At 32.7% G+C, this 24389-nt stretch overlaps 1 protein-coding gene across 6 annotated transcripts in view; it reads right to left on the bottom strand.

Moving 5' to 3' along the window:
* Positions 1-24389, bottom strand: part of sdk2b (sidekick cell adhesion molecule 2b) — a 375983-nt gene that overhangs the window by 11834 nt on the left and 339760 nt on the right. For 4 of the 6 annotated variants that reach the window (XR_007828797.1, XM_051123673.1, XM_051123676.1 and 1 more), the window contains exons 33-44: positions 23765-23900; positions 21982-22038; positions 21460-21561; positions 21255-21370; positions 20521-20707; positions 16201-16338; positions 14349-14558; positions 14132-14257; positions 11158-11322; positions 10913-11053; positions 8809-8947; positions 4308-4437 (exon numbers count right to left, since the gene is read on the bottom strand). Coding sequence is in view for 5 of the 6 variants with exons in the window: in XM_051123673.1 (XP_050979630.1) it covers positions 4308-4437; positions 8809-8947; positions 10913-11053; positions 11158-11322; positions 14132-14257; positions 14349-14558; positions 16201-16338; positions 20521-20707; positions 21255-21370; positions 21460-21561; positions 21982-22038; positions 23765-23900 (1647 nt within the window). In the remaining variant the exon portion in view is untranslated. The remainder of the gene's footprint in view (positions 1-4307; positions 4438-8808; positions 8948-10912; positions 11054-11157; positions 11323-14131; positions 14258-14348; positions 14559-16200; positions 16339-20520; positions 20708-21254; positions 21371-21459; positions 21562-21981; positions 22039-23764; positions 23901-24389) is intronic. The other 2 variants (XM_051123675.1, XM_051123677.1) reach the window with 1 other exon arrangement.

Raw genomic sequence — 24389 nt, 5'->3', positions numbered from 1 at the left:
TTTTTAATTCAATTTAGAAATAAATTACAGAAATATTTTTAATATAAAATTATTTTACAGAAATTACATTTTAAAATATACATAAAAATGGAAAACAGTTATTTTAAATTGTAATAATATTTCACAATATTATCTTTTTTACTGTATTTTTGATAAAATAATGCCAACTCGGTGAGCTTAAGAACTTGTTTCAAAAACATAAATCATCTTATGAACCCCAATCTTTTGAACAGTAGATTTTATTTTATTATCTTTTAAACACAATATTCTCAGTATTTATGTATTTAAATTATCGTATCGAGCCCAATCTTTTGAACAGCAGTTTTTAAATTTTATTTTATTTTATTGATACGTAATTTAATTTAATTATTTTTTAAACACAATATTCTCAGTATTTATGTATTTAAATCATCTTATCAAGCCTAATCTTTTGAACAACAATTTTAATTTTAATTTAATTTATTTATTTTCTATTTAATTTAATTTAGAAATAAATTACATAAATATTTTTAATATAAAATTATTTTACAGAAATAAATTACATTTTAAAATACATTAAAATAGAAAACGGTTATATAATTATTGTTTTTACTGTATTTTTGATTTAAAAAAATGCCACTTCGGTGAGCTTAAGAACTTGTTTCAGAAACATAAATCATCTTATGTACCCCAATCTTTTGAACAGCAGTTTTTATTTTATTTTATTTCTTTTTTAAACACAATATTCTCAGTATTTATGTATTTTAATCAAATGAAGGGGGATTTTTTCCCCCAATCAGAAAGATAATTTCCAAACTGCATATTTAACCAAGAATTTCAAAAAGTTTAACTGCAAGAAATAAAAATACAGTAAAATCTGCTTTAAAACCATTTTCCACATTTTTTTTTTTTTATTAACTAACCATACTATTTAATCATTTTACCTCACATATAAAAATATTTTAACACATGAAAAAAACTACTTGGCTTATTCCAAATTCTCAAGTTACTTTTGCTTAGTTAATATTTTTAGGTTTATATTGTGCAAAACAAAGAATAAAACGTTTGACCAAATAAGAAGCATATTAAAATAAAAGCAGGTTTATTTTATTCTCTTTTGCACACTTTTCTCCAAATTAAATCTAAATTTTCAGTGTTAAATAAGAGTGACTAAGGAAGCAAAAGAGAAGCAAAAACTTTCCATGAGAAAGAACTTCCATGAGCTATTTCAGGCTCTTACTGGGAAGAATCTCACAGTGTTGATGATGTGATGCTGGGATGATCGTCAAAGAGCCAATTAAAACAAAGATGCTTTGACATGGAAGGCTGCCCTGACAATCCCTGCTGTTAGCTGCAGCCGTAGCACCAGCGTTTCCAACAAAAACTAAATCCAGCTCAAAATCAGATTTAAAAAAAATGTGTCCAACACACTCAAATGACTAGACGGAATTACACCTGTCCACAAATCTCATTCATCTCCCATGTGTTCATTTAAAGGCAAAGCTGTCGCAGCTAGGTGCTCAGGTTTGCTGCGTTGCCAAATGAATTTGAGCCGTCTTTAAGAGTTCCTGAACAATGTCGGTATTATATGTCTCTGTGGCGGCTCTGGCTCTTTTGGAGACAGCTCAATGGATCTGCAATAGCCTGGAGTTATCCGCTCAATAAAACTTCAAAGAGAGATTCCAGCTTCTCTCCTCACTCGGCCTGATGGCGATGATACCAGACCTTAGCAGGAGCAAAAGGGGAACAGGAGATGCTCTGTTTCTAACCACGAGTCAAAGGTGGCCGGATGCCAGCGGTCTAGAAGGTGGTGGCAGGAGGTGTCAGCGAAGGCCGAGGAGGAGACGAAAAGTTTAGAGCTTTTCTTTGACATGATGTGCATTTTGGGAGTTCAGACAAAATGAAATTAAATGCTTGAAATCCTTTGGGAAATGAACTATTTACCACTAGTAAATATTTTATTTTAATTATTTGTTAGTAGGAATAACAGAAAAGAAATATAAAAAAATACTGCTATAAAACATATCATTATGGCTATATACACTACCAGCCAAAAGATTTTGAAAAGTACAATTTTTATTTTTTAAATTAGTTTCTTCTGTTCACCAAGCCTGCATTTATTTAATCCAAAGCACAGCAAAAACAGTAATTTTTAAAAAAAATATTTACTATTTAAAACAACTGCTTTCTATTTGAATATATTTTAAAATGTAATTTATTCCTGTGATTTCAAATCTGAATTTTTAGCATCATTACTCCAGTCACATGATCCTTCAGAAACCATTCTGATATTATGGTTCGCTGCTCAAAAAAAACATGTATTATTATAATTATGTTGAAAACAGCGGAGCAGATTTTTTTCAGGTTTCTTTGATGAATAGAAAGTTCAGAAGAACAGCATTTCTTTATTTATTTATTTAAGGCATCCTTGCTAAATAAAAGTAGTAATTTCTATAATTTTCATATTTCAGATAAATGCTTTGGATCTTTTTATTCATCAAAGAATCCTGAAAAAATGTACTCAACTTTTAAATAGTGCTAATAATAATATTAATAAAAAATTATTGAACAGCAAACTAGGATATCAGAATGATTTATTTATTTTGTTTTATTTTATTTTAAATTGTAATAATATTTCACAATATTATCATTTTTACTTTATTTATAATAAAATAATGCAGCCTCTGTGAGCTTGTTTCAGAAACATAACACATTTTATGAACCTCAATCTGCTGAACAGTAGTTTTTATTTTATTTTAATTATATTTTTCAAAACTATTCTTAATATTTATGCATTTAAATAATCCTATGAACCCCAATCTTTTTAATTTAATTTAATTTAATTTAACTTAATTATTTTTCAAACAGTATTCTAAGTATTTACGTATTTAAATCATCTTATCAATCCCAATTTTTTGAACAGTAGTTTTTAATTTTTTTTTTTTTTTTTTTTATTATTTTTTAAACAGTATTCTCAGTATTTATGTATTCAAATCATCTTATGATCCCTGATCTTTTGAACAGTAGTTCTTTTTTATTTCACGTTATCATTTTTATTATTTTAGTATTTTATTATTATTACTTTTATTTCATATTTAAAATAATTTAATATAATTTATTTATTTATTTTTGTAAAGACAGCACTTATGTATTTACTCTGAAATGAAGGGTGATGTTTTTCACAAATGAGAGGGATCATATCTAATAAGTTTCAAAATGTTTAACTGCAGGAAATAAAATACAGTACAAATCTACTTAAAAACAATGCTTGGGATCTTTCTATTCAAGAAAGAAAAGAATATATATATATATATATATATATAGTTATTTATTTATTTTATTTGTTTTTACAAAATTTCAGTTAAAAAAATCATAGGGGGCATTATGTCTTTGAAAACAGGAGTAAAAATAGATTCATATTTCGCAGCAGTGCTTCATGGGAGAGATAAGACTGTTAATGTGAAGCAAACAGCATGATGTGTGTGTGTGTTTCCAGTCTGCTAGTTTGATTTAGTAAATGCCAATGCTAGACTTTCACACAACTCAAACAGAATTGTTTTAGCTCATCATGCCAGCAAAATGCTCACTTAAAAGAAGTGGAGAGAGTCCAACCAAAGCCAAGCATTTCTCACACTCTAATCTTTTTGTGTCTGTGTGAGTATTTTGTTTGATTACAATTCCTGTGTGTTGCACAGTGTGTTTTGTTCTCAAGTCTACCACAGATTTTCCAACCTGTGCCTCAGGACACAAAGTCTGGAAAGACTGAACCAGGATGCAGCAGAATGTTCTGGACATGATAAAAAAAGCCTAACCACCCACAGGATCTAACCTGGATTGAGGCCATGTGCAAGTAAGCCAGCCAAAATCTCAAGTAGGGTATGACAGACCTCTCCTACAAGGCTGTATCCTACTTTTGAGAAAGTTTTAGCACAGCGAGTCTCATCCTAATAAAAGTGTGTGATAAGGGAATTTCAACAGGTCCTATTCTAAATGAATGTGACTGGATTTAGCACTAAAAAGCCTGCTTGGAGATTAAAGGGATAGTTTATCCAAAAATGAAGATTCTGTCATTATTTACTCAAACAAAATATATTTTTATATACTGATTGCTCTTTTCCATACAATTATAATGGAAACCTGCAGCTTTCATGGTTCAAAAAGGAGGCAGAAAAGTATAAAAGTTGTCCGTAAGTCTGTATGCTTTTAAGTCCTTTTTAAAGCTTTAAAGCCTCATAAGTAAATGAGGACAGAATAATTGGGTGAACTGTCCCTTTAACACATATTAACACACACAGACTGGTAAAGTCTCATGACAGAACGTTTGTTACCTGTGAATCTGAGATCTCTGATGGTTTCTCTGTGAGGCTGCTGCTCTCAGCTGGGATCAGGTCATTGTACTTGGTGCTGACGTCCTCATCTGAGTAGTGCAGACTGCCTGGACTGGGTCGAGGAGGTGACCTGAAGCAAAAGATGTGGGACGACACCATTTTTATTAGCACAGGATGAATACCGTCTAAAAGTCCAACTTTATTATTTTTAACATGGATATTTTTTACCGATTTCACAAATTGAAATAGATAACACTACCAGTCAAAAGTTTTTGAACAGTAAGATTTTTATATTTTTTTAAAGAAGTCCTTTCTGCTCACCAAGCCTCCATTTATTTGATCCAAAGTACAGGAAAAACAGTAAAAAATTTTGAAATATTTTTACTATTTAAAATAACTGCTTTCTATTTGAATATATTTTAAAATGTAATTTATTCCTATGATCAAAGCTGAATTTTCAGCATCATCACTGCGGTCTTCAGTGTCTTTCAGAAACCATTCTGATATGCTAATTTAATTTTTGTCTGGGCAAAGAAATTATAGAAATGAATACTTTTATTTAGCAAAAATTTAATGTCAATTTAATGTCTTTAATTTAATTTATAATGTCACAAAAGATTTGTATTTCAGATAAATGCTGTTCTTCTGAACCTTCTATTCATCAAATAAAGCAAAAAAAATTTTACTCAACTGTTTTCAACATAATAAATGTTTTTTTTTGAGCAGCAAATCAGAATATTAGAATGATTTCTGAAGGATCATGTGACTGGATTAAGGATGCTAAAACTTCAGCTTTGAAATCACAGGAATAAATTACATTTTAAAGTATATTCAAATAGAAAATTATTTATTTATACATTTATATATACGTTATTATATACAGTTATTTTAAATAGTAAAAATATTTCACAATTTTACTGTTTTTGCTGTACTCTGGATCAAATAAATGCAGGCTTGGTGAGCAGAAGAGGCTTCTTTAAAAAACTTTAAAAATCTTACTGTTCAAAAACTTTTGACCAATATCAGACTGTATATGAAGTAAGTATTCTTAGAAAAGGTTTGGCAGTAATTTCAACTGCAGACACTCCAGACACTCATCTCTTTGTTAGGTCAATGAAGTACAGTGTGTGTTTGTATTGAGAGGGCATGCTTTATGAGCATCATGGGACCACTGTAAGATGCCAGCTCCGAGGGTTTTCTGCATAATTAAGTCTCTGTGATACAGCAGTGGTGAGCAGCTAAGAAAAAACTTGTGAATTCTTGATTATGCGTTGGCTATTAAAAATATAAAAACCTCTTTCACTGACTGCGGTTTTCAGCCTGAAAACCTGAAATATTTCTGTTAATTTACGAGAAACCTTTACAAATCAGTTTAGTGTGTTTTGTACAAGTTTCACTATGCTTAGATGCAACATAGATAAAAAGATTAATGATCAAATTTGTTATTTTCAAAACATAAAAAGTGTCATTTTCTTTGCCACTGATTGAACCATGCCAAAACAAACTCCACATTCATGTTTGAAGTCTATTTATGTATAAGTTGTTTGTACTCTTTTCAAACATGCATTTATGATTGGAAATCTTGTTGCTGAATACATAAACGTACTGTAAATATACAGCTACTGCAGACAGCATCATAAAACTCCTCCAACATATCATCAGCAATATATAATGTAATTCTTAGGATTATTTATTAAAAAATAAAAATAAAATAAAAAAAAGAAAGAAAATATTTTTATTTCTACAGAAAAATATCTACAAATAAAAATAAATTAAAAGTATTAATCTGATTATCTTTGTCCTAGATTTTCTTACTAAAATCCCTAAGAAAAAAAAGATGTAAGCATGCTTTGCGATTATAAAAAAAATTGAAAGAACAAAGTGGAAAATGCATAAAATTGTTGTTTCAACAGAAAAATATCTAAAAATAAAAATACATTAAAAAATATTTGTATATTTGCCTTAGGGGGAAAAAAATAAAATAAAATAATATTTTAATATAATGTATATATATATATATATATAATATTTTTTTATTTCCAAAAAGAGATAACTCAGTTTCTTTTTTTAATTTTAGTATTTTTAATTGTGTTAGTTAGCTGTATTTTTAGTTATTTTTTGCCAAATCAAAATAACCCAACTGCAGATTGATTGAATGCACAATGAAAAAAACATGATTTTTGAAATTTTTTAAAAATGGTGCAATCTGTTTTTGCAAATTAATTCTTCATATGCTTTCTGCATATATTGGAGTTCAGCAGTGTCTGTCTCTATTTACTTTTATTTAATGGGGAAAAAAATAAAACATTTTGTGATCAACAGAAGAAAGTAAGTCAATTGCCTGGAATGAAATCAGGGCATGGAAATGATGAAAAAATATTTATGCTGTACCCAAAGTTTCGCTCTGATTGTGTTTGCGAAACCACAGACATGCCATGAAAGACAGTCAGAAGAATCTTAAAAGAAAGCCCTGCTTCTCAAATCACAGACCTCCTTCTCAGCAGGCAGACTTTGAATCCTGCCAGTATCTTGAGAAGAGAAGCCCTCTGTATTGTGTAACTTGAGCTATGCGGTATCAGAACTATTGAGGTTTTAACAGCAAGACAGCGTGCTTGAACCAGCTCTCTGCAGCGGGCATACATCAACGGCCTTTGATTCTCGCTCCTGTCACATCTCTAAGATTTTCCTGAAGTTCTTCATTCACTTTCCTGATCCTCTCAGCCGGTGAGCCTACAGTCTGATTCAGGCTCTGTCGAGCCTCCACCCGGGAGAAAACAAAGCCTGTGCAACTTCATCTGCACATTCCTCCCACACCTCTCCCTTAATCTGCGGCCAGAGGAAAGAGCCTGGCATCCCCTCAAAGACCAGAGGACCTTTGATCCTTCTCAAGGTGACCCAGGATGAAGGAAAGTAGAGGCTGAGAACTAAGCAGTGATAATAAGGCAAATTTCTCAAATGGGATTGGATCTACACACCTGCCGCACCTGGAAATATGGCTACAGGTGTGAGCGTCCATTCATGGAATTGCTTGCCTATTCTCAAAATAAAACACTTTGCAACATTTAAATTCTATGTGCAACTAAAAAATAACATATAACTTAAAAAATAAAATAAAATAAAAATGCTAGATACCGTATACAGACAATTGACTCTTAGTTTCAAATGCAGTTCCATTGTAGGACTGCAAAATAAAATAAAATAAAACAATAAAGTACAATAAAATAAAATAAAAGAATGCTTGCTGGACATAATATTCAAACACTTAAATCTTTAAATGCATCTCCAACAACAAATCCACATTTTCATCAAATAAATTGGCATAGATATAAAGCATAAATATATAACATAAAAATGCTGGACACAATAAGTAAAAAAAAACTAAATAAATAAATAGTAATAATAACAAAATATTACTGGGGTTGTTTGCTTGTTTGTAGGACTCCACAATAAAATAAAATGAAATAAAATACTGGATACAGTATGCATACAACTGACTCTTAGTTTCAAATGCAGTTCCATTGTAGGACTGCAAAATAAAATAAAATAAAATAAAAAATGTAAATAAAATACAATAAAATAAAATAAAATCATGCTGGAAACAATACGTAAAAAAAAAAAATCAGTTTGCTGGGCTTGTTTACTTGCTTGTAGGACTGCAAAATAAAATAAAATCATGCTGGAAACAATACGAAAAAAAATCAGTTCAATGTAGGACTGCAAAAAAAAAAAAAAAAAAAAAAAAAAAATAAATACAAAAAATAAAATAAAGTAAGGTAAGGTAAAGTAAAAAAAAAAATGCTGGACACAATATACAGACACTTAAATTCTTAAAATCTTTAAATGCAGTACCTATGACACCAAATCCATATTTTCATAAAATAAATTGCCATTAAGCACAGTTTTACTTGTAGTAATATACGTTTTGTGCATATATTTTAACACAGTCCCGTTTCAGAAAGAACGGTGGCAGTATAGGTGAGGTCATGAACCAAAATCTGTTATTGCACTTAGCCTGTGACTTGTCAGAGAGAAATGGTCTCATTAGTGGAAACAGAAACTTTTTATATTGGGTTTTATGATGGAAAGTAGGATCTTACGAAGGTAGAGCCATTTGGTAATCCCATCAGTCTTTCCGTGATGAATGAGAAACTCCTAAATTTGGGGCTATTTTTGCCTCATTATTGCCACGTGGTTGAAGCTTTATGGGAGTTTAATAGTTCTATGTGCAAAACACAAAATAAGCACATATGATAATTGATTTACTACTTCATATAAAATTACCCAACCTATTGGGCAAAGTGACAGGTGAACATTAGCGTATTAAATTGCAGCTACTGCTATACTTAGACTGAATGATTTTTTGTTATGACCATTCCATTTGTAATACGAAACTCAGTAGCTGACATATTTCAGCTTGAAAACCTGCATGCTCATATTAAAATCCCTAAAAACCTGCATGCTTATATTAAAAACTGAGACAGTCTTAGTGAGAGAAACTGACCTGGTATAGACGCCATTTTTGCGGCAGAAGGAATTCTTGACGGACAGTCGTCGATTGTTCAGTTCCAAGGCAGGGAAGCGGCTCTCGTCCAGGCTGACCATCTCTCCATGTGTCAATGCATTGCAGTTGGAATTGTTACCTGTATAGATTATATATGGAGACATTAAAAAATCATTAGAACACAGTTTGGACCAAAAATGACATGTAATCAGTTTTGATCTGCTGAAGATGATGCTTAGGATGTTATTAAATGAATAAAACCGCAATTAATTTTTGTTATGGGGTCGATCATAATAATAGGATGCAAAGCCACAAAAACCACAAGGCCATAAACTAAATAATCTCTAAACTTCTGCTATATTTGGAGCTGAACAACCTCATTAAGATAAAACGGTTCTGGTCTGGCAGGTGGTGCTGTGTGTGTTGGACATTTGTGTGATGGAGTGTGTTTTTGTGTGGAAGCAAAAACTGGGCCTCTCATGCTCCCTCAGTTTGTTTAACATGTTTAGTGACCCACATGACTGTGTCCCAACCCTCCGTACTGTTGTGGTCGGCCTGCTCTTACTACAGAAATGCTGACCACACACTTACACACACATACCACACTGATGATGTCACAGCAACAACAATGCTGTTTCACTCATCACGCCTCTCCCTGAATGACCCTTTGAGACACAAACACACACAAACAGACAGATAGAACGATAGAAAGAATGACAGAGAGAGAGAACGATAGATGAATGGATGGACACACAAACAGACAGAATAACAGATAGAACGATAGATAGAAAAATACATAGAACAACAGAACGATTGAACAACAGTGATAGAACGATAGAACAATAAAGAAAATGGACAGATGAATGGGAAGATGGATGGATATAATGATAGATAAAACAATAGAGCGATAGAATGATCGCTAGAACAATAGATGGTGGATGATGGATAGAATGATTGATAGATAAAATGATAGATAGATAGATAGATAGATAGATAGATAGATAGATAGATGAATGGGAAGATGGATGGATATAATGATAGATAAAACGACAGAGCGATAGAATGATCGCTAGAACAATAGATGGTGGATGATGGATGGATAGAACGATTGAGATAAAATGATAGATAAATAGATAGATAAATGACAGACAAATGGGCAGATGGATGGATAGAACGATTGACAGATAGAATGACAGACAGAATGATAGAACTATAGATTGATAGACGAATGGGCAGGATGGATGGATAGAACGACTGATAAACAGAATGATAGAACGATAGATAGAATGACTGAACAATAGAACGGCAAAATGGTAGATACAGATAGACAGATCGATAGATAGAATGAAAGAACAATAGATAGAGAGATGATAGACAGAACAATAGACCGATAGATAGATAGAACGTAGATAGCACAATAGATAGACAGCACGATAGATAGATAGAATGAAAGAACCAGAGATGATAGATAGATAGATGATAGATAGAACGATAGATAGATAGAACGATAGATGCGGATGGATGGATAGAACGTTTGATAAACAGAATGATAGAATGATAGATAGAATGATAGATAGAACAATAGAACAGCAGAATGAAAGATAGATAGATAGATAGATAGATAGATAGATAGATAGATAGATAGATAGATAACAGAACGCTAGATAGTTAGATAGATAGAGAGAGAGAGATGATAGATAGATAGATAGATAGACAGATAGAGAGATGATAGATAGAATAAAAGAACGATAGAACGATAGATAGATAGATAGACAGAGACAGATAGACAGAGCGATAGATAGCACGATAGATAGATAGATAGAAAGATATAGATGATAGAGATAGAGAGATGATAGATAGATAGATAGATAGACAACGATAGATAGAAAGATAGATGATAGATAGATAGAACGATAGATAGAACAATAGAATGATAGAACGATAGATAGAATGATAGATAGATAGACAGAACGATAGATAGAAAGATAGATAGATGATAGATAGATAGAACGATAGATAGAACAATAGAACGACAGATAGAACAATAGAATGATAGAACGATAGATAGAACGATAGATAGATAGACAGATAAACAGACACATACTTGAGTCAGATTTCTTGGCGTATTTCTTGCTCTGTCCTCTGATGATGAGGATGAAAACTAGAAGCAGGATAAAAATGAGGCCGACCAGAGCGACCACCACCAGAAACCACCATTCCTCATAGAACGGAGCCACTTTTTGTGCTGGAATTAAAAAAAAACAAATGGATATATCATTACAACAATTGACTTTGGCATGATTTTTAGATTGATTTTCACTTGTTCAAACTTTGAGGGTTTGAACTAACCTGATATAGATGGTGACGGTTGGCTTGGAGACCCGTAGCCATAATCATTCACCCCGATGACCCGGAAGTCATAGCTGACTCCCTGTTTCAAGATATCCATGTTGAAGGTGTATGATGTCACTTCCTTGGGAATGTCCTTAATTAGGATGTCCCACAAGCCTTCATCTGGAACATTTTTTTAGGAAATAAAATACGGCTAGTCATTCATTGCAGCATTGTAGTTTATATCAGTCTGATGAGAAACAGCACACACAAATATGAAAATCATGTCAATATTTACTCACCTTCATGTCATTTCAAATCCATATACAAGTTTGAAACAACATGGGAGTGAAAAATGTTAATTATTACCACATTTTGGTTTTGAGATATACTGTGATTTAAAGAATGCACTGTTTTGTTTGTATGTTTAACATTGCAGCAGTTTTTAGAGCTAATAATTCAGAGGTGAGACCTCATCAAGTAAAGCTTCATCATAATGTCTTTACAGCTATGTCTAATGTGTTTAATGTGCTACTGTTAACCTTCAAGAGCAGTGCAAAGGGAGAGAAAGTAGAGCTGGTGTCATGTGCCAGGCCTGCTAGAGAAATTACAGGGTGAGATCTTCAGGACAGAGACTGAAAATAATATTCCACCTCATGAACGGCACGCAAAGACGGCCTGGCACACATCACACTAATGCATGGGTCTTTAACACAGACACACAGTTTCTTTAAATCAATCCCATCTGCTCCTCCCCCAGAACTCACTCTTTTTTCATTCGAGCACGGCTTCTTCTCAGTCAGTGAGGAAATCTGATCTGCTTTGTCTCAATTGGACTGCACACATCAATATATCTCCTTCATCGGACACAAGCTGCCGCCAGCATCTTTTTTTTCCAGAATGAGGCATATGGAATCACTCTTCATTGTTTGGGAGAATTTGTATCTAGGAGTTTGGGTGAATGAATACGCTGCAAAGCGTAGGCCTTAAAGTCAGAGACACTGAATGTTTGATGTGGGTTTACTCATTTCCTTGAATTCAAGTTGGTTCTTCTAAATCAGAAGAAATTAAGTTATTTTTCACTGTAAACTAAAACATACTAAATTCAGTTCATACTGAATTCAACATCTATTTGTGTTTTATTTTCATTACTTTTTATGAGTAGAGAATTGGAGAGTGAGTAAGGGAGTGGAAACTAGACACATTGCAAACTGAGTTCAAGCCAGCATTTCCTGAATGATTACCAAGACTTTATGGAGGGTTGTGCAGTTATGGGAAAAAATATATAACTGCCAGCTTTCTGATTAAAATGATGCAGCGTCTATTTACGATAAGTGCAAATAGCCTGCTTTGTTGGCAGAGGCTATTCACACTACAACATTTTCAGCCAAAAACTTGAAACTTTTTTATGCGTTTTGTCTGTTCGTTTAAACGACAACAGCGTTTTGGGGACTAAAAATGCATCATTTTGAAAACAGGTTTTAAAGTGCAAGTTTTCGAAAATGCCACTGTTATCATTTTAGTGTAAACGGCCAATATGGGAATCTTTGAAAACAGTGACGTCATGCACATGCGTAGTATGCGTTAGGTATGTAGACGTGCAATATGTGTCGACAAACATTTTTTCTCCCTTTTCAAATCTCATATCATATCGGAAAGGCATTAATTTTCAATAAAAATTAAGGAAATAATCGAAAAGTTGAAAATAAAATATCAGGTAGGGTTAGAGTTGGTGTAGGGAGGGCTTATTGTTCCAATAAGGCAGCATTTATTTAATCATTTGAATTAAAACTATAATTTACACTCAATATGTTATTATTGCATACTGTTTTATAATGTACTACAATACCAAGGTGCAAATAATTGCCTCTATTTGCAATAAGAATTATTACTTAGTGTAAACAGCAACTAACGTTAAGAAAATATGCTTTTTTCACTTAGTGGAAATAGCATCTAATTGCTTTTTACACTTAGAGCAAATAGCCACTGCCTAAAAATTAAGATTTAAAATGGGATTAAAAAAACAAAACAAAAAAACCCTAAGAAATTTCAGTTTGTTGGACTGCACAATAATAATAACAATAATGATAATAATAATAATAAAAATATAAAAAATGAAATATTACTACTGTAATATTTCCACGAAAAATAATAAAAAAGAGTTTTTAAGAAAAATTATTTAGTTAAATAATATCTAAATAATAATAATTATTTTATACTGTCAATAGCAAAATTTCAATACTAATATTTATGTTAGTAAATATTTCTTATTTCTTAAAGGAATAGTTCACCTAAAAATGAAAGTTGGGTCATTAATTATTCACCCTCGTGTCTTCGAAAACTGGCACGGATGAAAAGAAATTGTTGAATAAAGTAGTTATTTTTGTTTTCTTTGCACACGTAAGTATTGTGCTAGCTTCATAAAATTAAGGTTGAACCACCGATGTCACACAAACTATTTTAACGATGTCCTCACTAGCTTTCCAGGACTTGAAAGTAGGAGTTGCATTGCTGTCTATGGATCATAAAGCTCTCATATTTAATCAAAAATATCTATCTAATAATTTGTGTTCCAAAGATGAACAGGTTTGGAACGACATGAGGGTGAGAAATTTATGACAGAATTTTCATTTTTGGGCGAACTATCCCTTTAATTTTCAATCGTTAGAGCACCAAACTTCTCTGCAGATGGCTGATTTGAATTGCGTTCTAAATGCACGATATAAAAGCAAATGAAGTGACGAATTCAGGTTGAGCACCATTCACTGTGAACTGAGCTGCTATGAGATACTGAAAACACTGGATCACAAGCTGCTCACGTGTAAATGAACACAGTGTCGCACTTCCCTCCAGAAAACTTAATTTCCATTCTATTTTCGAAATTTTCGACACTTGACAATGAAAAAATGACAAGAGGAAATTAAGCACAAACTCCCACATGAGCAATAAGTTTCATCAAGCTTAGAGTGTGTGTGTTTGTGCATAATCTCACCTGAGGGTCTGGCCTCAATAACATAACGGGTGATAGGTGCTCGTCCGGGATCCCCATTGGTCCAGTGGATGGTGAGGGCGGAGCCATATCGAGAGATGAAGGGCTCACCGGGAGGGCCCGGAGCTCCTGCTCACAAAGAAGCAATGGGGTTACATGAACTTCCTGAAACTGCTTAGCTGAAATTGTACGGAGGCACGGAGAAAGCATGCAGACAGACCTTCTCCAGGTCCTGTGGTGATGTTGGCCTCCACCTCTGGACCGTAGGTGAAGGTTTTGGCGCGAATGCGGAAGTTGTACGTGACGCCATCCGCCAGGTCTTTGATTTTCAGCCACAGGGGGGCGTTCCCCTTCACGTCCACCGTCACGATCTTACTGACGCCTGGGGGGGAGGGGGAGTGAAGACAGTCGACACAGGCCACTGAGGACTCTAGACAGACACACTACTTTTAGTTCAGGCAACGGGAGCTCAACACACACTCACACGTGGGTGTAGATCTCATTTCAGCAATATTGTTGGCCCCTGAATAATGATCGCAAGGTCCAAAATTAACACTCATCAAGTGCTAAATGCAAGCAAAATGGCTTTGGCAAGACAATAAGAATTTGGCTGGTAATTTTATTAGGCTATTTTATTTTTATTAGGCTATTTTTATTTAATGCACATTTTTGATGCTGATTTTTAAAGATTTTTAAAGAATTTTTAAAGACAATTTTTGTGTTTTCTAACAACTTTCCTAAGTGGTTATTTTATCATAAGTTTGAATATTGAACTCCTAAAGTTTTCTGCGGAACTCCATAAGTCGAAACCAAGCCAATAAAAGGCACCATAATTAAAAAAATAACAAAGAATAGCTTATCTTTGTTAATGTTAACTAAAAGTATTAAAATATATTTTTTAATTGAAATAAAGCTAATACAAAATATATATATTAGTTGAAAAAGTTTTAAATTTAAAAATGAAATATTTATGAATTATTAACTAACATTAAAATGTAATTTAAAAAATCTATTAAACAAGATTTAATAAAGATAAATAGCAATATTAATAAAAATTAACAAAAATTAACAAAAATGCTGTTTTTTGTTTGTTAATGTTAACTAAAACAATAAAAATCATTTTTTATTATTGAAAGAAAGCTAATATAAAATATAAATACTAGAAGAAAAAATTCAACTTAAAAAAAAAACTAAACTAAAATGTAATTAAAAAAACTCGTTAAACAAAATGAAATAATATGAATAAATAAAAATGAATGAATAAATAATACAAATATTAAACAATAACTAATAAAAGTCACAATAAAATTAAAAAAAACTAATAAAAAGGAGTTGAGACAGGTGCAGTTTCAAAAAAGAATAGTTTATTTTTAATAAAACTAATATAAAATATAAACACTTGATGAAAAAGTTTTACATTTAAAAATGAGATAATTTGAAATAAATTAACTAAAATTAAAATGGTATTAAAAAATTAATATTAAAAAAATTAAATAAAGATAAATATTAAACAAAAACTAATAAAAAAGACAAAAATTACCAAAAAAAAATAAAATAAAAAATAAAATAAAATAAAAAGGAGCTGTGACAGGTGCTGTTTCAATAGAGAATATTTTATCTTTTTAAATGTTAACTATTAAAATTATTTTTTACTGAAATGAAACTAATATAAAATATAAATATTAGATGAAAAAGTTCAACTTAAAAATGAAAGAATTAACAACAATTACTTAAAGCTAAAATGTAATTAAATGGAAAGTAACTTTTTAATTAACCCACCACTGGCAAGTGTGGCAAATGTTAATTGTGGACCTTGATTGATTATATTTTTCACAATTTGATGTTAGCACAATTCTGGAGGAACTTGTCTTCCTGGGCCCAACACCCCTACACACAAACAAATACAGACACACGCAAACACACATGCACACACACACACTCTATTGTCTGTGTGTTCTATTACTAACATACTACATCAGTTAAACTCACGATTTTCTGGTCAATGCTATTAAGGTGTGAGAAAAAGCATGTTGTGTTATACACAAAATCTCAGAAACAAGAAAGGCACTGACCATCAACAGGCATGCAGGGCTCGTAGATGAGTCTGTAACCCTCAATGATGCCGTTAGGGAAGACAGGCTCGCCCCACGACACGTTGACAGAAGTGGTGGTGAGCTCACTGAAATGGATGAAACTGGGAGCGCTGGGAGCTGAAAGAGAAAACATCTGCTAATCAGAACAGACCACGACAGACAGTCTCGATGGCTTAAACGTGTCTGCCTGTCTCCCTTTCTTGGAATTGAGACTTTAAACGTTTCTTGGAACAAAAAACAACTACAACAAAATTACCTGTCATTCTGTGCCTGTTTCTATCTCAGGGGGGAAAACGAAAAAGAGCAGACATAATATAGAGACAAATCTTTTTAGACGAAGAAGAGGAGGACAGACACAGCTTGTGAGAAGACTGTCAGACTCCTGCTGATTTATTGTACTGCCTTCGCTATGTGTTTCAGCTCCACAGCTGGAGACACAAACATTTAATGCCAGTCAAAGTGTCTTCTGGAAGAGCAATTTATGATATCAACAAGAACCGTCAAGCGATTATATGCAGTTGTAAATGCAAAAACAATTCTCTTTAGTATGTCAACAGTACTTCAACCACACATTTATTGTGTGGTTTTAAATGCATACTAAACAATTTTTTTGCACCATGTTTTAATGCTTTTAATTTACCAATCTAATAAAACTCCAGTCAGTAAGTTAAGTATTAATTCATTAAATGCTCTGATGTTTCAAAAACTAATTTGCTAGATTGATTCAAACCAATGACTTTAGAGTCTTTTCCACTGGTTCTTTAAAGGAGAAGTGCACTTCCTAAACAAATATTCACATATAATGTACTCACCCCCTTGTCATCCAAGATGTTCATGTCTTTCTTTCTTCAGTTGTAAAGAAATTATGTTTTTTGAGAAAAACATTTCTGTATTTTTCTCCATATAATGCCAGTCCATTATATGGTGCCCAAAATAATCCCCAAAGCGGTTGTAAAGGATCCCAGCCGAGAAAGAAGGGTCTTATGCAGCGTAACGATTGGTTATTTTAATAAAAATAATACAATTTATATACTTTTTAATGTCAAACGTTCATCTTGCCTAACTGCCTGGACTGTTTTTGTTCCGATTCATGACAGTTAGGGTATGTCGAAAAACTACCGTCTCATGTTCTCCCTCATCTTTAAAATCGTCCTATATCGCTGTTTTACCTTGTTTGTTAAGGGTGTTTGATCTTCTTGTTTATCTTGTGCATGTTCATTTTGCAAAGACTGGGTCGGTACTTCTGCAGTGATGCATGATGATTTTGAAATTATAGTTGAGGGAGAAAATACGATTGGAGTTTTTCGACATACCCTAACTGTCTTGAGCCAGAATACACAGAGTTCAGGGAAAGAAATCAAGACGAGCGTTTAAGATTAAAAAGTATTTAAATCGTATTGTTTAAATAACTGATTGTTTTGCTAGATAAGGCCCTTCTTCCTTGGCTGGGATCACTTACAACCACATTTGGGATCGTTTGAAGCCACATTTAAACTACATTTTGGAAGTTCAAACTTGGGGCACCATACCAGTCCATTATATGGACACAATACAGAATGTTTTCCTCAAAAAACATAATTTCTTTACGACTGAACAAAAAAATGAACATCTTGGATGACAAGGGGGTGAGTACATTACATGTGAATCTTTGTTTTGGAAGTGAACTTCTCCTTTAAAAGAACCAGATCTTAAGAATCATTCAATTGTGACCCTGCACCACAAAACCAGGTAAGGGTTAAGCATAAGTGTTTTTCATTTGAAAGCTGGAATAATAAGCTTTCCATTGATGTATGGTTTGTTAAGATAGGACAATATCTGGCTGAGATACAACTATTTGAAAATCTGGAATCTGAGGGTGCAAAAAAATCAAAATATTGAGAAAACTGCCTTTAAAACTGTCCAAATGAAATTCTTAGCAATGCATATTACTAATGAAAAATTAAGTTCTGATATATTTACGATAGGAAATTTAAAAAATATCTTCATGGAACATGATCTTTACTTTATATCCCAACGATTTTTGAAATTTACTTCTTGAATTTTATTAGCAAAGAGAGAACAAACAAAAAGCCCACACATAAAAAAACAGTCTGAGAAGATATTTCATCCATCAGCTAGTTTTGACACTGAAGCTCAACACAGCCAACTTTATAATATCAGTTGACAAAAACGGTCACTTCTGTGGCAATTGAATGAAAAGCATATTTCACTCAGACTCCAGGGAAACATCTCCTCCAGAAAAAGAGAGAACAATCTAGAGACTGTGTCCCACAGACGCTCTGAGCCGTGAGCCAACTCACAGGCACGCAGAATGAAAACCACAAGGCTGAATAAGGCAGAAATTACTCGGCTTCATCAGACTGAACTCTATACACACAAACAAGCGCAGATAGCAGATTTGCTGATTAGAAGCAAAGGATAACTTGTTGAGTTCTCAATATTTTTGGCCGGTTTTCAGCAGCGGCTCACATTCCAAAAGATCTTGGACACATAAATAATGAAATCATTTGAAATAGTTTCCATCATTACAAACTTCTGATTGACCACATATGTTTACTATCAAATAAGTTGCAGTTTACCGCCTCAGTTACTTTAGATTTAAGTACTAAAAGTAAAATTATACTTAAGCTACAGCTTTAAAGGAAATCCCGGGTATCAAAACTTGTATGGCTTACTGAAATGTGTAGTATTGAAAAATATACATTATTTAAAAAATCCATGTTTTATGCATTTCTTGGACTATGGGGGGCGTCATTATTTCAATGACGTGAAATGGTTGCACTCGGTGAGCTACTGGTGCTACCTGTTGCTTTTTTTTTTAACGCAACACAACTCAGAAAATAAAATACTGATACGATGACCATAGCTACTGAAAGAGCTTATAGGCAGCGATGGATATAAGTGCAAGCTTAAACCAAATGCTGTACCATCGCTAAACAAGGAGTGAAATCCATGCTTAGAAACTTCTTCAGTGGCTGCGGCGCCATGACAAGTGTCGGCATGTTTACATCCTGTCAGGATGGCATCTAGCGTTTCTTGTCTCTGCCATTTGTAAGCTCTTTCAGTTGCTGTGGTCTACTTAAAGCCTCAAAAGCATCAGGGCTAAAGAGAAGAGAACAAAGACGTGCGTCTTTAGGACGTTTTATTCGTCAACAGGCATCTTTCCATTGTTTTCTCCTCTTCTTATCGCTAGGAAAGCAGTGAAGACTTACACTGAAAATTACATCCAAAAGCTGCACAATGTGGCATTGTATCAGTATTTTATTTTCCGAGTTGTGGCAGTAGCTCACTGAACGCAATCATTTTACACCACCAAAATAATGGCGCCCCCCACAGTCCAAAATATGTGTAAAACGATGCGGATTTTTTAAATAACGTAAATCGTTCATGGGTTTTCTACTATGTATTTCAGTAAGAGACATTATTTAAGTCTTAATACCCAGGGTTCCCTTTAACATCTAAAAAAAGGTGTCCATAGTTACCATAGTGGTTTTTGTTAACTATTGTGATACACTTTAAAGGAGAAGTTCACTTCCAGAACAAAAATTTACAGATAATGTACTCACCCCCTTGTCATCAAAGATGTTGTCTTTCTTTCTTCATTCGTTAAGAAATTTTTTGAGGAAAACATTTCAGGATTTCTCTCTATATAGTGGACTTCAATGGTGCCCGCGATTCTGAACTTCCAAAATGCAGCTTCAAAGGGCTCTAAATGATCCCAGCTGAGGAAGAAGGGTCTTATCTAGCGAAACGATCGGTTATTTTCTAAAAATATTGATTCTGGTTCATGACAGTTAGGGTATGTTGAAAAACTCCCATCTCATTTTTTTCTGTAGGACGATTTTGAAGTTGGAGGACAAAATGAGAAAAGAGATTTTCAACATACCCTAACTGTCATGAACCGGAATACACAGAGTTCACGCTGAGCTGGAAAAGATGAGCATTTGAGGTTAAAAAGTATATAAATTGTCAATTTTTTTAGAAAATAACTTGTTATTTAGCTTGTTAGGACTTCTTAAAATAGCTTGTTAAGACCCTTCTTCATCAGCTGGGACCGTTTAGTGCCCTTTGAAGCTGCATTTTGGAAGTTCAAACTTGCGGGCACCATAGAAGTCCACTGTATCCTGAAATGTTTTCCTCAAAAAACACACTTTCTTTACATCTGAAGAAAGAAAGACATGAATGTCTTGTATGACGGGGGGAGAGTACATCATCTATAAATTCTTGTTGTAGAAGTGAACTTCTCCTTTAAGGTCCAGGACAAGACAGGTAAGGACAGAACTCTCTAATTTTCCTCACCAGCTTGTTGGGTTCTTCCTCTGGTCGGTGGGCTGCGTGGCCCATCGCCGGCTGCGTTGAAAGCAGCAACACTGATCATGTAGGTGGTGTAGCCCGTTAGATTCTTGAGCTTCACCCCTCCTTCTGGCAGGAAAAGAGTCCGCAGCTTCTCAGTCTCGTTTTTCCGCTGATATTCCCAAAAGAAAATCTGCAAAAAGAAAACAAGAGGTCACACTCATGTTATTGTTCTGCATGTCTGTTTTAGGCACTTCTTTAGCTTCAAGCACTTTTATGTCCCAGGAGTAATTCTTAATAAAATGAGCAGGTTTCCCCCTCATTTTTGTTATGTAAAGGTCAGATCATAAAGGTCTTGGAAACATTTTCCAAATCTCATCATTTATTTTTGCAACCTTTTAAAAATAACCTTAACATTAAGATATAAAATCCATATGTTAAGGCTAATGTGTCAAGCACAAACTACTTAAAAATATATCTATCTATCTAAAATTCAGGCTGTAATTTTGAATTGTGTATGAATATATTAAATTGAATATGTTGTTTAACTGTGCAAGTTACAGAGCAAATTACTGAAACAGATTTTTCCACATAAATTGCACAATAATTCCGTTTCACTGTAAATAGTCTTCGTAAGTCAGAAAAACTCCTGATTCATAGAAGATAAACAACTGAACATAATAAAATACACATGGGAGTCACACTAAAAGCATTTTTCACATCATTTTCCAGAATCTGACCTTATAACCCTGAATATCTCCATTCTGAGTCTCCAGTGGAGGCGGGTCCCATGTCACGTCAAACTGCGTGGCAGTAGCTGATTGGATGACCACGTTTTGGGGCGGGGCAGTGGGAACTGTGAGGGAAAGTCAATGTGAGTTGAGTTTTTGTTTCTTTTCATTTGTAAACTAAGAAAAATGTCATAAAGGTAATAAAGGATTTTACCTGCTTCACCAACAAAGACTTCCTGTGGTGAGCTAGTTGGTCCCTCACCAACAGCATTGTAGACACTCATTCTGATTTCATAGCGCTTGTGTTTCGTAAGATCTGCGAAAAGTACATAGTTGGGACTTAATTTTTATCTACTTCAAAAAAAAAAAAAAAAACTAAACTAAAGCAGACAAACAATGTGATTCATTTTATATCAAATGCTCCACTTTTTCAACCATCTTTGTTTCATTAAGTTTGACTCAGGCTTTCCCTGAAAACTGTGTCAGCTCCCAGCCTGAAAGATGAGTCAGTCTGCTTATCTGAAGTCAATTTACACACTGCTCTTCCAGCAGGCATCGGCGGCAGAGATTAACCAGATCCAGCTTTTAAATTCATTACCACTCCAGACACGAGGTGAGAACAGGGACGCTGACAGCAGCTAGCCTAAACATCCAGACTGCATATTCTCAACACTTGACGTACTGGATTAGACACAATCATATAGCAGATTGTGAGAAGAAACAGGAAGTGACTTACTGTCCAGCTCATACTGAGTGAGGGAGGGATCGCTGAGGTTCCGTATGCTGTATGGAGCTGCAGAATAGGAAGTGGAGGAAGAGGAGAACATTAGCTAAGAAGATATGATTAGAAAAATAATGAGAGTGAGAAACTAGCTCGTTGATATTGAATATAAAATTATGCTTGGTTTACTAAAATGATAGTTTTGAACTAACACAGGCCATTAATGAAGAGGTTTTGTTTTTGAATGAACATTTCATTCTTAATTTTGATTAATATTAATATTAATTAACTGATTAATTGAACATGTATTTAATTTCCCTTACTTTATAGTTAATTTTTCAAATTAATGTATTGTTTTGGGCTGTGAATCAATTACATTATTAGTTAATATAAAAATAATGAGAGTGAGAAATGAGCCTAAATATTTTAAAATAGTTAATATTGAAAAATATAAAATCATAAATATAAAATCAAGCTTGATTTATAAGCAATTAATAAAGATTTTAGAAAAATAATGAGAGTGAGAAATGATCTGAAATATTTTAAAATAGTTAATATTGAATATAAAATTATGCTTGGCTTACTAAAATGATATTTTTGTACTAACAGGCTATTAATTAATAATTTTTATTTTTGCATGAATATTGATTTGATTAGTATTATTATTAATTAACTGATTAACTGAACATTTATTTATTTTTCCCTAATCTTTAAATCAAATATATTTATTATTTATTTTTTTCAAATATATTTATTGTTTTTGGGCTCTAAATCAATTAAATATTAGTTCATTTAAAAATAATGTGAGTAAAGAAATTAGCTTAATTATTTTAAAATCATTCATACTGAATATAAAATTAAGCTTGAGATATTTTATTTTTGTATGAATATTTTAATCTTAATTTTGATTAATATTAATATTAATATTGATATATATATATATATATTAATATTTTATTACATTTAAATATATGTATGATTTGGGCTGTGAATCAATTAAAACATTATTTATTATAAAAGACAAATAATAATGAATATCAAAGATAAATTAATCTCAATTTTCTTTGTTAGGTGTAAAATATAAATAAAATAAAATAAAAAATATACAAATATGTATACTTTACTAATATTAATATATATAAATAATTTATAAAAAATTTTCAAATACATGTGTGACGTGGGCTATGAATCAATTAAAACATTATAAGCATGACAAAAGACAAATAATAATGAATAATAAAGATTCGTTAGGTGCAAAACATAAAGAAATGAAAAATCTAAATAAAAAATAAAATAAAAAGTGAAATAAAACTAAATAAAACAAAAAGAAGTGTAGTATTGGCCAAATACATATACCTTATTAATATTAATATATATATATATATATATATGTGTATGATTTGGGTTATGAATCAATTATAGGTATTACAAAAGACAAATAATAATGAATATTAAAGACAAATTAATCTTTGTTAGGTGCAAAACATAAATAAATATATATAAAAAATAAATAAATAAAACAAAAATAAATAAATAAATAAAAAATATATGTATACTTTACCAATATTAAAATATATTAATATTTTATAACAAATTTCAAATATATGTATGATTTGGTCTATAAATCAATTAAAACGTAGGATCTACAAAAGACAAATAATAAAAAAATAAAAAAAATAAAATAAAATAAAATAAAATAAAATAAAGAGAAGTACAGTACTGGCCAAATATGTCTTTATTTTTGGGTCATGTCTCGCTTAGGGCACACATCAAGAGATACTGTACGTCTTATGCTTACATGTGAGTTCTGCCCAGCTGGTTGAAGGGCTACTGATGGCATGAGCGCTGAAACTTCTGAGCCGATCATAAAGCAGCTCCCGATATCGGATTCGGAAGCCCAGCAGGATCCCGTTAATCTTCTCCTCAGGAGGGGGCTAAGGATGACAGGACATGCTGAGTAAATGTCACCACAGATAATCAACACTGTCATTAAAGGTAAAGTGTGGAATATCTGTGCCAAAATCATTCTTCCTGCTATTGGTCAGAAATAATATAGTCCTGCCCCTTTAAGCTTTTGCCATTTGATTTGTGTGTAGGGTTGAGTCACGTTGAGTACATATATTTAGAGGCTGTATAAACATGTACGTTGCTAACAGCCAGAGGGAAGACATCTTTACTCTGGATGTATGCAAGGATAAACCTCTAAGCTTAAATTTAATACGCAAATCAGAAAAAAATCCCCCCAGTAAAGCATGAATGAACTGGTTCAGGGGAAGAAAGCAGTTCACTCACCTTTTTCTCACCTGACTGGATAAAGACGTAAACCAAAGGCCTGCGGCTTTTAAAACCAGCCCTCTTTGAAAGTTTAATTCAGGGGTGACTTTAAGAATATGTGTTTAAGATACATACTATGTGCTCCTGCT

The sequence above is a fragment of the Labeo rohita genome, chromosome 12 (genome assembly GCF_022985175.1).
Source record: "Labeo rohita strain BAU-BD-2019 chromosome 12, IGBB_LRoh.1.0, whole genome shotgun sequence".
NCBI lineage: Eukaryota > Metazoa > Chordata > Actinopteri > Cypriniformes > Cyprinidae > Labeo > Labeo rohita.
Note: the sequence above shows the minus strand (reverse complement) of the source record. Positions and strands in the feature narration are given on the sequence as shown.